Source organism: Lutjanus erythropterus, chromosome 10 (genome assembly GCF_056507025.1).
Source record: "Lutjanus erythropterus isolate fLutEry1 chromosome 10, fLutEry1.hap2, whole genome shotgun sequence".
NCBI lineage: Eukaryota > Metazoa > Chordata > Actinopteri > Lutjaniformes > Lutjanidae > Lutjanus > Lutjanus erythropterus.
The window spans coordinates 34,804,927-34,822,880 of NC_139326.1; the positions used below are offsets into that span (position 1 = coordinate 34,804,927).

The window sequence follows — 17,954 nt, forward strand, 5'->3', positions numbered from 1 at the left end:
TGTCTATACATAAATCCATGTCTGAGTGTTTTTCATCCTTTTCATCCAACAGCAAACACTGAGGTAGCTCTTTATTCAGCGACCTCCTCTAGAGCGTTTTGTTCTCCTTTACTGCCTGTAATGTGGTGGAGGGAGGCTTTTATCTGGCCAGGAGATGACTCCAGGCAGTCTGCTCACATGTGCACTGGAAGAGCCCCTGAACGTTACTAACAGCCACCTTTCCCCCCTCAAAGTCTCCCCTCTTTTAACTCTTATTAATGATCAAGGCCTGACATTTAAGGAGTGCTATAATTAGTTTCTGAAAGTTACTGACTTGACAAATAGTGGTCTGTTTGATCAAAAAACAACATACAATTTAATGTTGTGGGGTTTCATGTTATTTGATGCTTGGTCCTCTTATCCAAAGTAGGGTTTAAATCAGCTGAGGGTCTAGGACTGCCAGACGGTACTAAAAGTCTTCAAAGTGTTACAACTCAAACTGCTTTCACAATATTTCACTCTTATCAGCACATCAGATACTTTGTATTCCACTGATTTCATTTCCTTGTTTGCTCTGCTGGCTACAGATTTCCTGCTGTGTTCAAGTCTGACTAAAAGAAGTGGAAAAACAGGTTTTTGTTGCTTTAGCTTTGAAACATTGTCATGACATGTTTTTCTCCTAAATTATTCAAATACTATTATGTAATTTTCCTGAGACATGGTTGATTATATTTGTGTTAATATAAAAACAATTCCAACATGACACACTTATTCATGACAGCAGGTAAGACTCAAAACTAAATTTCTTTGAAAACATTTTTGTTTCCTTGTTCGTCCCACTGAAGATAACAAAATCACCATACCAGTTTCTGGAAGAGGTCGCCCACGCACTGCTGGTGTCCCCAGTCCTGGACTCGAGGCAGGAGAGCGTCATAAAAGTCTTTGTGGATCTCATGAAGCTCTGGCACTTTGAAGAAGATGGTCTCTATCTGCTGGATGGTCAGCATGGGTTGGGAAGTTGTGGCTGCAGCCCTCAGAGGCTTCATGGGCTGGATAAATAATCAATCAAATGATCAATATGTGGGAAACAGTCAACATATGGGAAATAGTTACTGAATGTACAGCATGAAACAATGATCAATAAGTAATTCAAGCTTTTAATGATACTGTCTTTGTAGAGAGAAGTTTTTTGCCAAGGACAAATGGATTAAAAGACTTTTACTTCTTAGGATTTGCTGAACAAGCTAAACTGCATGAGAAGCAAACAACTGTCTCGTCCCATTAGCAGATTATTTTACTTAGAAAAATGTTAGTGTCCATGTAAACAAGTAAAAGCCTAACTCTCACTGAACAGCAGCCACTGTGACCACAAGTGGCAATTACGGGATAATGGTAATTGCTGAAATCTAGTGTAACAGCAGCACTGGCACAGAGGAATCTACGACCTGACGAAATAATGTCAGTAACTCACACAGAAATATCCATCAAAAGTTAGCTAACATTAGTGACGTCTTACCAGACCCACACTGCAGCCATAAAACCCAACAATTTTTCATTTGTAAGATGAAGTTTTAGTTTTTATAGTTTCACAAATTGACAATTGAAATAAATACGCTAATAGAAGTATGCTAACAAAATTAGCTAGAGCTAGGTACCATACTGGTCATACAAGACCAAGTAATACTGTTTTGCTGCTGTAAATTTAAAAAAGCATGCAGTGTACAGCTTATGAATTTAACTTTTCATCTGTAACAGGAAGAATGTGTTATTTGCCCTTTCAAAAATTAAAGTCTTGGTTTAAAAATGAATACATACAACACACAACCATTTAAACAAATTTAAGATACTTGCTACATTTTTAGCAGTGTTGTAAACTACTTGTAATCACCTTTTTTTTCTTCATTTCAACATGTCAGATCCCCAAAAGTGAGTCCAAATCTTGATCTCCCCCTGGTGGTTGGCTGCAGTATAAGTTATAAATCCTGCCTCACCAATGTTTATAGATAGGAAAAAGACGGTTGCTGTCATTTTAGGTAGTTTTTATCACACTGATGTTTGTCAAGTGTTCATTTTTCTGATTAATTTGATTTTAATTAGTTATTTGATGCTATAAAAAGGGGGTTTCACATCATGATTTACAGCTGAGTGACTCCAAATGATGTAACCAGTGCAAGAAGACAGTGCTCATATCTGTGATATTTTGGCTTCAGTTTTGAATAGTGGGAAGACAGCGTCAGAACAAAGCCACAAAGCCAAAACGTTTCCATCGCCCCCTGGTGGCTGGCTGCAGTTAGGTCATAATTTCCACCCCCTCTACATTAGCAGATAGTAAATCAGCCAAACAAAATGTTCACATTACACGTCAAATCAGGTTTTCTCAATGATTGTTTCTGTCATTTTAGGTAGTTACATGTTAAAGCTTTTTTTCTGGTAAGTTTGGTTTTAAGATGCTATTTGATGCTATAAAAAGGGGGGGTCATGGCATGATTGACAGATGAGTCCTGCTCGCCATTGAGTCAGCAGGCTGTGTGGGCAGGACCTCGATACCCCGACACAGTGGGAGGAAGTGGAGACGTGTTGTCAGTCAGTGGTTGCAACCAACTCAGGAAATTATTTTGTGTGCATGTGTGTTGTGAGTTATACGCACTATCAGTAGGGCCTCCAGGTGGCTGAGGTAGGTCTCCTCACTGGCCAGGATTCCTGACAGAACCCACTTCCTCATCTCCAGCCCCTTCTCCTGATCCAACTCCACCTGATACAAACATGGTGAGGAGAGAAAACCATTGGCAAACAACACAAAAGGCTAATCATAACACTATAATATGCAAACCGTAAAGGGGTTTGGCCTTTAATAACCCACCCACACACCTCTGGAAACCCCTGGCTGCAGATACAGCTGTTGTGGGATTAAGGACAGACCAGATCTGATTAAACTCTGTAGGAGTTTTACATTCCAAGAGGCCTACACCAGAGACTTCTCCTCGCATTGTAAGGAAGATAAATGTGTTTCTGGTCCAGGAGTTGTTATTCCAAACAGGTCAAAGCCATCAGTCATCCTGGTGCAGGCTATCATGTCAGAAAGAAATGTACTGGAGCATCGAGGAGGGCTGTATCAAGCTCTACTGTAATATTAGCTAGATTTTTCTTTTTTTTATAAAAAGCTGTATGCTGAGTGAGCCCTCCACCCTCACTCCACCCTCCACCATGATTTAGGCTTTGAAGACATCAGAGGATAAGAATACCACAGATAGGACAGAGACAGAGCAGAGGGGGAGGGGAGCTGGGGCTCTTTTTAACATCTGTTCGCCCACAGTGTGTATGATGTTTTTCAGCAATGCCCTGCCTCATACTGAAAAGCACTCCCATCTGGGATTAAATGACTGACTGAAGGGCACTTCTTCTGTGCTTTTCTAAAGAGCACTCCGCTGATTTTACATGTCGTGAGTGACATCATTTATTACAGAAAGCTTGTGTTATAAACTGGGGGTGTGGAGTTTCAAAGTTGTAAGCATTTATCAGGCAGGGACGCTGCAATCCACAGTACTTAGAACTCAGACCAAAAAAAAAAAAACAAACTGACAGAAAAGTGCAATGAAACAGTCATCAGCAGAGTTAGCTGAGATAAACACACCTGACGTCACAGCAATATGGCGGCACAGCATTTTACTATATTTAGTGCTTGTGTTGTGAAATGTGCTGTAACAACCACTCCTGTCTTCTCTTTTAAAGTGTGCTCATCTGATAAATCAGCTGCTGTAGACGCCTGTGAAGTTCAGAGACTTCCAACACAAACATCAGTTGGCTGCGGGTGATCATAGTTACCACAGCAGGTGCACTTTGGTGCATATATATGTTGCGCTCCAGATGACTGAAAACTTGAAAATGTCCAACCTGCTACTGCAAAAAGTGTAATGGAACACCACTCAAAGTCGGAGTTCCTACTTGCAAACACGGAGCAAAATGATCCACTCAGCTTCAGAAAGAAGCAGTTGTCTGACGTCACACAACAATGGCAGCATCCATGGAAGTGCACAATGTCAATGATAAAGTATATTTACCTGTATTTAATTAAAATAAAATGTACAATAATAATGTAAAACCTATCCTACATGTACATTAATGTCAAAATATGTCACTTAAGTTGGTGGACTGGTTGGAGTCCTCTGCAGCAGACCCAGTTCGATTCCAGTCTGATGCTACAGCTCTCTCTTCCCCCTTTCCTATCATATATTCAGCTGTACTATCAATTAAAGGCACATTTTTTTGAATGGCGCCAATGTTATTAGTTAACTGGGCACAGTTTCCGACTCTGTCATTTATCTGCGAGGAAGCTGCACTGCTGAGAGTTTAATCATGTGTACACAAATTTGTCATGGTTTGTTTTGTGCCCGGCCAGAAGCTGGAAGTTACAACTGGGAAATTCTACCCTCTGACTTTGACTGGAACACAGCATTAGATTGGAAGTCTGAACTAACAACTTCCAACTCACAATGGACTGCATATGCTATCAAGATGTATTCTGGGAAATCTATTTTTAATGCTTTTCCCTTTATGGGACCTAAAAGTCCAAATATCTATCCTCTGTGGCTTTGATTTTCTTTTCTCTTGCAATTTTCCCAACTTTGTGGAAGTGGAAGAGTAAATCGCTGGAGTGACCCTTTACAGGGATTTTGACTTATTTGTTTGTTTGCGCATAATTTATTTGGGCATGCTGAGGATTCAATCCACCAAACGTTACTTGTCAGCCCATTCAAAAACATTGTACCTCATACACTTGGACTTGGAGGTACACAGAGACATCACTGTTTGTACCTGTATCTGTTAGCAACCAAACTGTCTGTATTTACATAGAGGACCAGCAGTGGGTGTGGTTTATAAGTCATGTTATCAGTGACTGATTAAGGTAGATGCAACTTCAGATACAGGAAATATTTGTTTCTATTACATTATTTATTCTTTCCCGATTAATGTATTTGGATTTGAGTGCATCCCTTCTAGGACTGGCATTACAATATTAAGTGTGAAAAATTTGTGTAATTACTTAACAACCAAAGCAACTGTTGAAAAGATCTGCAACCTGTACATGGCATGTTAGATGACTGACTTCCTGTCTGATTTTGTAAGCGATTTAGTGGTTTCTTTACTCGTGCAAAAACAACTCTTCTTCCAGTCTAAAGTAACAAAAATACAGATTTTGGCAAATCTGGGTGTGTCCTGCACTTTCATGCACATGCACCAGCAACACAAAGGAGTAGAATAACAAGAAGCAATACCCTCTTTGCAACATGAAGAATAAGGTTTATATGAATTTTTTGTGTCATTTAGTGAAACAGTTGAACTATGAATGGCATATGACAGAGGCGATAAAAATGTTTCTGACCTTTGCACTAATTAGCTTAAAAATAATAAAATAACTTGACCTTAAATTAACTGGCAGGCTTTAAAGATGCTCTGCCTTTGCTTTTTAAAACAGCACACAGACAGTAGAAGAAGCAATGGCAGGCACTAATAGCAACTTTTCATCACAGGATGAGAAGCCACAGCTGCAAAAAGTGTTGGATGGTGCGTGGGGAGAGGACAGTGAAGGACAATGCAGTAGCCAGGGAACAAGAGCAGAGCAGCCAGGAGAAGACGAAGGAGAGAACAGCAGCAGGAGCACTGCGAGCTGAGAGACACAGTTAACACGTCAGGCACGTTGGTGGAAGTTGACCCAGTAACATTACCGACAGCGTGGACTCCAGAGAGCCCGAGGACTGGGTGTCTCGGCTGCTCCGGCTCTTGGAGCGGAGTCGCGGCGAGGAGGACGGGGATCCGGTGAAGGATAGAGGATCGTGGCGGGGCTGGTGCTCTTCTGAGTGCTCCAGATCATAGCCATATGACGGAGGGGTCTCATTGTAGGGAGCCTCTGTGAGAAACAAAGGACAATAGTCACATGGTATGCCATTAAACTGTTAAGACGTGTAGTAAACATGGAGAAGCTTCATGGGAAATGAAGCAAACTGAAACTGTTGGTATTCTAGTACTGAGCCAGTAGGGTGGGTGGGATAACTGAGGGTTGTTAAGATGCCACAGCCTTATCACAGTTTACTTAAGCGTTATCAGGGATGATTTAGACAAGTAGGACACACACATACACACTACCAGAAACTCCTATACAATAAAATGAGATACAATATAGTAATAACCTGGCAATACATATTGCCACTGTGTAGATTATAAAGACTGTTGACACTGTGTCAAAGTTGTTCAACTTTATGGTAACTTTTGAGATGGTACATGTTGCTGTTGTACTGGATTCAAGACTGAATTTCCAATTGGGCAAAATCAACTGAAATGATAAGGGCCTTAAAGCTGCACAAATCAACATTTGTAATATAAACCACACTTCAAAAAAGACTAATGTTAAAGGGATGATGTGTAATAACAAATCCACAGAGAATTATCATATGACTCTGCTGAGCTAAGAGGCATGTTAGCATCTTTTAGCTCACTGTGTTGATTTTACATTCCACAGCTTTACTGTTCTGGTTCTGTCTCACGGCTCTCATCAACTACGTTCCCCGCTGCAGCAGGCAGCTGTACACTGTTCAGCATCGAACAGCAGACAAAGTTACCAACTAGCGACTCATTTTAGCTGCTAAGCTAGCATTTAGCAGCCAAAGAGCCAGATATGCCACTCAGGAGTGAGTAGAGACCAAAACAAAGCTAAAAATGAGCGACTATAAACTGATCAGGTGGACACAAAGACCACCTCACATATGTTCTAATGCTGTCCTGTGTCTGTGGGATATGTAAAAAAAAAGTCATCTGCTTAGTAATACATTAATCTCAACAACTTTATAAAGTATATGTTGATAAAATGTCATACGTTGTGCTTAGAGTTTCCATTAACTTTAAAGAAAAATAATCAAATGATGCTCAAAAAATAAATTTGACAGATTATTTCAGCTGATATGTGTGTTATATTAAATGTCCACAACATAATGTGGCAGATAGTATTCTCACACTGAAGTACTGGTGGGTGTCTGGAGCTCCAGGTACAGTATTACAAGGCTGCAGGTCCTTAACATGATAGGCTCTTATAGACTCGAGTGTGTTCATATACACATACGTACAGCAGCACAGAGAGTAAACAGAATGAGGGTAAATGTGGTACCACAGTCAATTTTTGGCCCATGGTCTCCAGATATGTTGATCTTAGGGGCACCATAATATAATACCATACCATACTAAAGTCACAATACAATATTATTGCTATTTTACAACATTTTTGCGATTATTGTGATATATTGAAATGTATTACCTTGTTATAACTGCAAATTACTGTATGCCCCCAAAGGCAAACCTTTTTTTTTAGATCTGGACTATGTACGATATGGACAAAATGAAGTATCATTATATTTTTGACCAAATACCTAAATATTGATATTTATTGATATTGCAATAATATTGTACGGATGACAATCGGTGCTTAAAAATATAAAAATGAAATATTAACACAATGAGATTTTTGATGAATAATAGTATATAATAACTAAGTGGGTAAAGGCAAACAATAGAACAGCTAGTGTGCTAAGTTAAGAAAATTATACTTTTGTTAAATCACGATATAACTGCATCCAAAGAAGACAATATCTATTCTCCTATCACGATATCAATATGACATCAATATATTGTCCAGTGACTGTCACCCAACCAACCAATCCTGCTGACTGTGACTTCTGCTGACCTCAGCAGAAGAAAACTGAAAAAAACCCTTTAGTACCAAAAAGTTTAACTTGCATTTACAATATTAATAATTTATATAATTAAAGATCAGTACTCAGTGCTTAAGCATCGGTCTAATCACACCTCTAGTTAATTCATCCATGACTAATTTGCATTATAATATAAGTAGTGGTTATTGTTTTGGCCATCCCCTGTACAGTGAACCTAAAAATGAAAAAGTCCAGAAAGGAAAAGTTTCTCAGACTGAAAAAGGATATACAGGTCTAACAGAGACTGGTACATCAGTATTGTCAGTACTGCATAAACACTAAGCAGCGTGTCGTCTTTTACTGCCATTTGTCTTTATATCAAATCCTCTTTTAACCTTCATAAACCTGTGACCTACACAAATCTACCACTCAGCCTGTGCCAGCCACAGAGGGCTCGTGCCAGGCAAGTGGATAAGCCTGGGAAACTGCAGAGGCACCACACGTGCTCTGGTCATGCCAGCCTTGTTGTACAGCTGAGTGTTTTTAGGATCAGAGAGAATCTGAGAGGAGCTGCTGTAACCTGGTATAATATTCACTTTGTGAGTCCACTAATCAAAGAGGTGGAAGAGTTCAGAACAGAACAGTTCCTCCAGAAATTCAGGGAAATCGGGAGAAAAAAAAAAAAAACAATTCTTAGACTAGAACCCCACAGGTTTTACAGCGTGCTGATGGTGAGAATGTGCCAGAAAGAAGTGTGACAAGTCTGAGATATGTGCTTGTCATCCCTGTGATTTCAGTTTTCAGGACACGCTGAAGATGAGGATCAACAGGCTCTGTATCCTGTAATTACTGTCAGCCACCCCTGACTCACCAACACTTATCATCATTATTATCATCATTATCGTCGTCAAGGAAGTGGCGGCTGGCAGATGCAGAATGACGACCTCGTACAACAGCGATAAAATATAAGGCCGACACGTTTAGCAACGAGGGGTATTTTAACAAGAGGCTGCAAAACTGGTTCACCGCGGTTTGAAAACAGGAAAGAGAGGATTCCGGATACTGGGGGAGGATAAAGCCGAGTCACCCTGGAGAGGTCTGGAAGACAGGAGGACTGACAGGATGACATCCACTGAGGCCGTGACAAAGGACTCAAACAAACACGCTCGGCCCAGCAGAGAGGCAGAGAGCTGTATTGACTGCTCGAGGAAGAAGAGACTACCGCAGGCCAAACAGCTACAGAGCGCAGGGGAAGTCCATGTGAAAGGCCACTCTGTGTTCCAGTGAGATTATACATCAACCCCAGCACTGGATGAATAACACATCCTCTCTCAGGCAGCAGCCTCATAGCCACAAAACTATCTCCTTCCAGGGGAAAAAGAAACATTCAGAGCCTGGAAAAACACTACAAACCAGAATAAGTAAAGAGGGGGATTTAAAAATGTGTACGAAAGTCTGAAACACTGAGCCGTTTGTGTCTTTTACGGGAACCTTCTTTTAAATACACGGGCCTCATTTTGGCTGTGGTCGAGGGCGAGAAAGTGGACATCACAAGGACCGCTACTGAGGAAGTGTCCGGGCAGGTCTGTCCGGAAAATTCAGCAATTCATCTGCCTCAGAGCGGAAACAGGCTCTCAGCACAAGGTCATCTTTTCACAAACAGATCCCACTCCCACATTCATCTATGGTCACGGCTTTCATGTTGACATTACAAATAGGGTTGTAGAGCAATACCAGTATCACGGTATACTGTGGTATGAAAACTGATTGTCTGTCACACTGTATACTTTTGCTTATCTACAGGAATTAATTCTATTATATTATTATTACAAAAATATTTCACATTTATATCAAGTTTCATGTCTGTCAGGACATAATATTCTGCAAATTTATAATCAACTGGTTGTTCAACCAAAAACCCCTCTGTTTACAATCCTTTAAGGGTCATTGTGACTGATAATACTCTTATACCTGTTAATTTTTGAGATGCCCTTTGCAATTAAAGACTTTACAGAGGCATATAAGGAAAAAGATTTTTAGTTTCAAATAAATTATCTCAAAATTTGACTCTATATTCCTTCACATCCAGTTCTCTTTGCTTGTTTTTTTTCTCCAACAAACTTGTTTCTGTGCAACCTGTTCTCACATGCTTTGTTTGTCCTGATTGTGAAACAGCTGAAAAAAAAGGGCTGAACAAACAAAACAAAGCAGAGAAAGCTCTTTTAAAACCTCAAACTACCTGCAAAAGTCGTGCATAGTTGTTAGAATGAGTTTTTGTACGATTATACATTATTCAGAATTTAAAAGATCAGACATCAACCCATATTACTCTTCTTTTTTTTAACATCACATAACAAAAAGAAACCTGTTTAGTAACAATCCCTAGCCTTTGGTAATGATGGAGTTTTGAAATATGTGCCCATCTGGGAATTTGTGTCAAATAATAACTAAATAGAATATCACAAATACTAACAAAATATTTAATAAAGTTGAGGTATGAAAAGTTAGACTCAATCATATCAACTCCACCCATAAATACTTTTAAAATCTGCACTATACTTATAACAAATATGAAATTTTGCGTGGTAATTTTGATAAAATGACCTGTCATCATTGACATATGCTAATCAATCTTTGATGAACTGGTTTTGTTTCCATCTATCAGATGCAAGCTACGGCAAAGCTTTTACTAACAACTATTATTATTAATAGTAGTAGTAGTAATAGCAGTAGTATTAGTATTATGTGGTCTGGTTGCTATTATTGTTGTCTTGCCTGGCTCCAGTTCAAGTTTATTTAGCACACTTGACACTGCTGGAAAGTAGCAGGTTCCCATTTTAGTGCTAATAAATTACGTGATATCAGATTGGTGCTTAGACTCACATACTCACGCTGTATCGGAGGCATTTCTTATACTGCTTTTGGTATCAGAACAACATTACTTTTAACCATTATTTATGCCAACATAAGAGGGCCACATCCAGCATGTTAGAGAGCAAAAATTTCTGGAGTATTAAAAAAAAATCACACACAGAAAAAATTTTTTGGTATGAACTGAACTGTTAAATTACATTTTCTGTAAATCTGATCTCCCAACATCTTCTAGTGGGGAATAATTAAAAGTCCTTTTTTTCCTTAGAACAGTCAAATTTGAAGATCTACTGTCTAAAACAAACAGATATGAGCCTTAAAAACCCAACATGTGTCACATGCTGGTAGTCACAGAGTGTAAACTCCCGCTCATGTCATTAAATCCCTTTAGATATTAGTGAGGACATGACCTCAGTAATAAAGCTACAGCTTTGTAAACAGATTGAATTTCAATCAGAATTTCTTTTTTAATCATATAATTGGAACATCTGTACTGCATCTGTACTTGCTGATCAACATATACACTGATACAGAAGTTCAGTACATTTTGATAAGCTAGATTCTGCCAATATTCTTATCCCTGCTGATGTGTCTCGCTCCATTATATAGTCTGTCCTCAGTTAGATCCCTTATTCTGTCAGAAGAGTGAGACATCAGAGATGACAGTAAAGAAACTGTTATTTTCTTGTTTCCAATCTGCAGTAACTGAATACAGTCTGTAACACAAATACCACACAGTAAGATGGAGGGTGGCAAAGCAATCCTGGCAGTTTTACAGTTTGTCGTCCTCCCTGTCCCGTACCCACCCAGCTTGCAGCAGCTTAAAATGGTTTCAACTGTGCAATAGAGCTGTAATAAATACATTCTAATGACATTACATAAGATTGCTGAGCCCAGCAGCTGTGGTTGTGAGCTGTGGATCAGAGAGAAGCTGATTTTGATTTGGACTGTCTCCGAACTCTGTAATTCTGTGTTTTTCAAGAATTTCATTTGACCGTGTTTGCACGAGCCGTGGTCTTGTGGATGTCAGATTACTGCAAATCATCAAAAAAAAGCAAGATTTTTGTTTGAACCACCTTTTAATACACAAAAAATGGTGCCTTTGCTTTCCCACACTACCGCACTGAACACACCGACTAAAAATAGACCTCAAGGATATATAAGGACTCGGCCAAACAACTGGTTCCTCACTCTCCAGTCCGCTTCTGGAGAATAATCAGTCATCATGAAACACTTTTCCTTCCTCCAGCATGCAAACAAGAGCCATGATGTTCAGAAGACAAACACAACAGTATGGTGCAGGAGACATGTTGGATGTCCTATTGATGACAAAGCAAAGACACATCCAAAGCCCTAATCCTAATCCATAGAGATGAACTACGATAAACAGGCAGAGAGGGAGTGACAGATGTGCGGCTGAGACGCTGTCACAGCATCAGAGATTCACTATCACAGAAATAATCGTGTGGTTTCATTTCACGAGACCACACCAACACACAGTATTAACAGAAGAAGGCACTTTCCCCTGGGACGCTCTGATGAATATTTCTGTTTTTATGGTAACACAGTTTGGTTTCCAAATGACACTGCCAACATCACGTGGCACGGACATGAAATACTTTCCACTTCCCAGCAGGACATTCAAATATGCTGAAAGATGAGTTTACTATGCTCTTAGAAATAATGGTTCCAAAAGGGCTCTTCCTCAAGGGCTGAGGTTCCACCCAGAACCATTTGCTTCTAAAGAAGAAAGGCTTCAAGGGTTCTTTGTAAGACAATGGGTTCCATTGAGAACCATTTTCATCTAAAGAACCCTTGGACTGAAGATTGTTGAAATCCTCTTTTGTCAAGCATTCTTTGTACCACAGTACAAAAGGGTTCTGTGTTGGGTCTTGTTATCCCCCTTAGGAGGTGTAAAGGTTCTTGATAGTTCATTGAGGGTTTCAGATGAAACCTTTCACAGATGGTTCTAGGTATAACCCTTTATGTTGGGTTCTATGTATAACCCTCTGAAACAAAGGACGGTCCTATGGGGACAAGCCGAAGAACCCTTTATGGTTCTAGTTAGCCCTTTTATTTCTAAGAGTGTATTGGTTTTGGAAACAACCAAAAGTGAGCAGTTACAAACAGAGAAACAGGCTTTGGATCCAACTCAGCCTATCTGGACCTCCGTTTAACTTATCGGTCAAAGGGACCACAAATAAAATATCAGTTCTATTCTGCTGATGGGAAGAGTTCAGACAGCAGTTCCCAAAAATACAAATCAAAGAGCAAAGAGGTTTATCGATTCATCCCAGAAAGAGTTGGAACTAGAATAGTAGCATCCATAATTCCCCATTCCACCGCTGGGAAAAGGCCCAGTGCTGCCCAGCACGGCGCATCGACTGATCACAATCAGTGTGTTTAAATAGCTCAAGGGGGGCAGACTCCTGCTTGTAATCTGACAAAGAGAGGAAATCAGAACCCACTTATTACTCCCCACTGTGAACATATTGACCATCTGCACAAAGATCAGTCAGCTGATGGACAGATTTTAGATCACAAGCTCCCGAACGATCCAGCCCAGAAATTAGATTTAAGTATCAATAATTTAGAGAGTATAAAAAAAACTACAATGAAGGACAGCCTTTCTGTCACCTCTCTAATGGCTGTATAGATCTGGAGAGCAAAGTTGCACCTTTCGAGAAAGGCAACAGAAGATGCCAATGTGAGATGTTGTGAAAAGCTTAGCACCACTTTATGGCTCCAGTAAATGGATTCTCCTCCGGACTGTGCGGTCACTGGGGAAACAGTGGAGGCAGGGAGCAAACAGAGGGGAACAAGTTGAAGGGTGATGGATGTTCAGACACTGGACGTGGTGACCCGGCCTGAGGCCCTTGTAATTTTCCTCACCTCATGGCAAGTGGAAAAATCTTGATAGATTTATCTGTAACGCACTTCACAATGACTCTTAGGTGACATTATCGTCCACAGATTACAAAGAGTCTACTTGAATCCAAACACTACTGAGAAGGGGCTCTCTCTCTCTCTGTCTGTCACTGATCTGCACAATGGCACTCAGATCCTGTCATCACAACATGATCACCACAATGTTATATGTTGGACAAACTCAGAGAAAACTCTGCTCCAGCAACATATGATAACTTGCAAGAGACAGATTACGAGAAAGAAAATCAGTCAAAATCAGTGCAATAGAGGCTGAAGGTACTTGTCCAGAGGATCCAAAAATTCCTTGCTTCCTATTCACTGTCTATAAACAGGTATGCAATGCTTTCTGGTAGCGTCATGGTGAATTTCAAGCGAACATATTTTGTCAGTCCCTCCCTGGCTGATAAGTGCCTATTTCTTTAAAGGGCACAGTAAACATGGTATGTATACCACGCTCACCATCTTAGTTTAGCATGTTAGCTTTCTAAAATTTGTAAATTTGCAATACACATAAGCACAGCTGAGGATGATGAGAAGGTCATCTGATTTGCAAGTATTTGGTCATAAACCGATGTGCCAGACAAATTAAAAATTTGACCTGATTGCCAAAGTCAGTAGGCTTCATCCACTGGAAATCATGAATTTCTGAACAAAATCAACACAATCCATGCCATAGTTGTTGAGATATTTCAGTCTGGACCAAAGCGGTAGATGATCTGACCAAACAAAACACTGATAATACGAACCCTGGAGCCACACTGATAGCATGGCAAAAATGCACAACCCCCACCCAATCCAAAATTACTCAGAGTAGACATTAAACAAATGTTTTCACAGGCTGTGTAGTAAATTGACTTTAACATGTAAAATTGGCAGAGTGCCCCTTTAACCTTGTACTATAACTGGGGCATTTGTTATTGCACATGCAGACACTGGCGTGTGTCTTTTGGCGGAAAATGTTAGCCAACACATCATCATCATCATCACATCCTGGGCCATCTGAAGTGTCTGCTGCTGGATCGGGAAGCCCATTAAACCACAAGGCCGGAGGAGGCAGAGAGGCCCACCAGCATTCGCCTCTGATCTGTTGTAGGGCAGCCTAAAATTAGTGCCACTCATTGAGCACTGTAGGTCAGAACTGGGCCGCCCAGCCCAGCACACCTACTAATCAGCGTGTGTTGAAATAGCTCAGGGTGGTCAGACTACCGCTTGTAATGTGCTGCGTAACAGAGAGAATCAAAGCCCAATAATTGTTCCAGTCTGTTGAAATAAACATAGACAATAGCGCACATGCACACATTAGTTATGTACAGATAAGTTTTATTGACAGAGAAGAGAATACAAGGATGTCTAACATCTTACAGTAGCTATTTAGTCCTATTTAGTTATTTTAGTGGAGAATTATTCTGATTCGCTTGTTTTTAAAATCCTATCACTCATACTGGAGCCTGACCAGTCTTTAGCCACATAGCCTTTTGTTAGTTTTATAATGAACACAAACATAACTGCTGACAATCACTTAATGTCCAAGGCGATGAACACACTTATGACATGTAATCAGCCACATGAGAAATCACAGTGACCTCAAGGTACGATCAAATATTCATTTGCATGTCTGAATAGAATTAAATATTAGTGAACAGACCTCACCTGATGTGCCTTAATGTGATTGGCTCGGTCATAATCTGCCTAGTAACACAGGTTTTACAGCACATATTTGCACTGAGCATGTTGGTGAAAGCCAGAAGTTTTCGACTGCTGACCTTGATTTCACCAAAATTGAACTTGTTAAAGTTAATGATGTGTAAGCTCAGTGTAAAATGAATCAAATAATCAGAGATTCTGAAATTATTTGCTTTATTCTGCTAAATTACAAAACTTGATGACTTCTATGGCTTTTGGAGAAAACTCCTGATTATGTCATCAGGGTTATCTTGGCTTTGACACAATGAATTTATAACATAAACCATGTGTTACAAATTGGAGGCATGGAATCTGAGTTAACCTTTTTTGTCAGGCTGTGTGATGTGTACTGTGGCACTGGAGAAGCTTTGTCAAGTCTGAGAAAATAATCAGGGTAATCTCAGTTTGGGCTCGGAGACTACAAGTTTATAGCAGAAAACTGAGGGTGTGGAGTGCGAACAAAAAACATGCAAGTTCACCAGGAAGAGGTTCTAATTTAGAAACATGACTGAGCTGCATTAAAGGAAATTTAGTATCCCTGATTTTGGAGTCTGACCTGTAATTTGAGAGTCTGGATATCTGAGCCTCTGCTGCTTCAATTTGGACTATTCTTTCATTTAATCTGTCTTGCTGAAGTAACCTAACTTTGTGAAACTGTAATAATAGGAGGAATAATGGAATATTAAATCACTGGACTGCCCCCTTTAAGGGGAAAGTTCAGATTTTTTGAAGTGGGATTGTATGATATAATTATATTGATAGTCAGTGTATTAACTACAGTAAATGGTGATCAGCACAGCAGTAGCACTTCTTTTTTAGCCAAGTTCTGGGACGATATTTGTCATTTCATTTTGCTAATGTAATGGTGTGCAGACTGACAGCTGCTGGCAGAAGGCGGTGGAAGCGGGGAAGAAGATATTGCCAATCTCTGATGGATTGGCTGACAATTGTCAGTTGGCAATTTTTAACACATCACTCCAACCTAAGAAGGAGCAGGAGTACCGGTGTGTGATACCACCTGAAAAAAATCATTATCAGTGTGGTGTATGCTATATTTAGCATGTTTTCACAGCTTTACCTTGTTATCAGAGAGCTTTTTCTGACAGGAAGGTGCTGTTATATAAGTTTAATATCAGTCTATCTCGCTCAAGTAGACTCGATTGACAAAATCAGCAATTTTACCTTGCAGAACACAGAAAGTCACACAATGATAAGGAAACAAATAGATAGACGCAGCAGTAGACCAGAAACTCTAGTGTTCTTTGAGGTAAAATGATTGTTTTTGCTAATGCAAATGGTTGCTTTGGAAAGTCTCATGGCGAGGTAAAACCATGAAAATATTCTAAATATAGTGTACACTTAATCTAAAATTGAAGTGGCTAAAATATGTTTTGCTGTTGACCCCGACCACAGCAGTACATTACTTCTGCTTCCATACCTCACACAGCCCTTCTTCAAATAATCCAAACCATCCCTTTAAATGGTTGAATACAGGCAAATACAGGAATTTAGAGTTCAGATTCACCTGTTGTTTAAGCATTTACTTTCCTCATACACTCACACTTCCCTGGCTCACTTTGCGAGAGAACATTTTGTCTAAAACAAACTCGGACCGGTGACACAACAAGCTCCACGGGTCGGCCTGTAGCGAGAGAGGTGAACTCATACAACACTTAACATTTCATTAGCCGTTTCCCCCCACACCCCACAAGCAGCTGAGACATTCCATAAACACTTGGCCTGCCAGCCAGCAGCACAGAGAGCCCTTTGAGTGGGACCAGGGAGGGGAGCTGAGACTGCAGGACCGGAGGGGCTGAGGCCGAGCACGAGGGAGGATCACTGAGCCGGGGGAGGCCCTCAGGCTCATAAACATGCCAAAGATTCTTTTTCTATTAAAGTTTATCTATGGAAACGTGTATGTTAGGATGTGAATAGAGGGGCTGATAGGACGCTGTAGTGTGATCGGTCTTGCATACTTTCTAAACAAGTGTTTTTGTTCAGTTTTGATAGGGAGGAACAAAAAGACTATTCATGGCTTTTACTGCGAGAGCAGCTGGCGATGCCTGGCCTGGTGTACTGATGGGCTGCCAGCTTCTGACCACTTTACCCAGTACACTGCACAGAAGAACAGGTGTCTTACTTACACACACATACACACACGCAAAGGCAAACTCGGCCGCCCTCGAGGGCTGCCAGCACTTCCTCCTGTAGGCCGACATTTACTCTAGGAAAGGGTGAGGCTGAATTCTTTAGCTTCCTTGACCACTAAACCTCAGATGTTGATATCCAGGTACAATGATAGGCTTGTCTGGGCTTCCTTCGGGGACCTCAAATATTCATGAGTCTGCAATTAACCGGGAGTGTGAACCTGCACCGGTGTGACTCCTGCTGAGGCAGCAAGTAGTACCAACCTCTGTGCTGAGGCCAAGACATCCAGACAGACTTCATCACCTTTCAGACAGACACTTTCTATTAATGTCACAGTGGCCATCCCAGACAGACCTGTCTACCTACAGACACTGTGCCATATCTTGAGGCTCGGGGCACGCTCACGTCAGAAAAGAATCTCCTGATTTTTGCAGATGGATTATAATACGGACTGACCAATAAGGTTTTTCAGCAGTGATACTGATACTTAGTTATCAAGGAGAGTGATAGCTGATATTTGAAACTGATGTACATTTGCAGTAAAAACTAAAATCTTGTTGAAATTTACTGTAGGAGCCATGGATGAATGTAGAGGTATATTGTGTATGTGTGTGATGGTTTAAAAATTGGTGTTTGTCATTGTTTATG

The 17,954-nt window shown here is 40.4% G+C and overlaps 1 protein-coding gene across 1 annotated transcript in view; it reads right to left on the reverse strand.

Moving 5' to 3' along the window:
* LOC146320759 (breakpoint cluster region protein) overlaps positions 1-17,954 on the reverse strand; it is a 43,846-nt gene that overhangs the window by 18,403 nt on the left and 7,489 nt on the right. The window contains exons 2-4 of the mRNA XM_084729148.1: positions 5,703-5,884; positions 2,627-2,731; positions 843-1,028 (exon numbers count right to left, since the gene is read on the reverse strand). Coding sequence (XP_084585274.1) covers positions 843-1,028; positions 2,627-2,731; positions 5,703-5,884 — 473 coding nt within the window. The remainder of the gene's footprint in view (positions 1-842; positions 1,029-2,626; positions 2,732-5,702; positions 5,885-17,954) is intronic.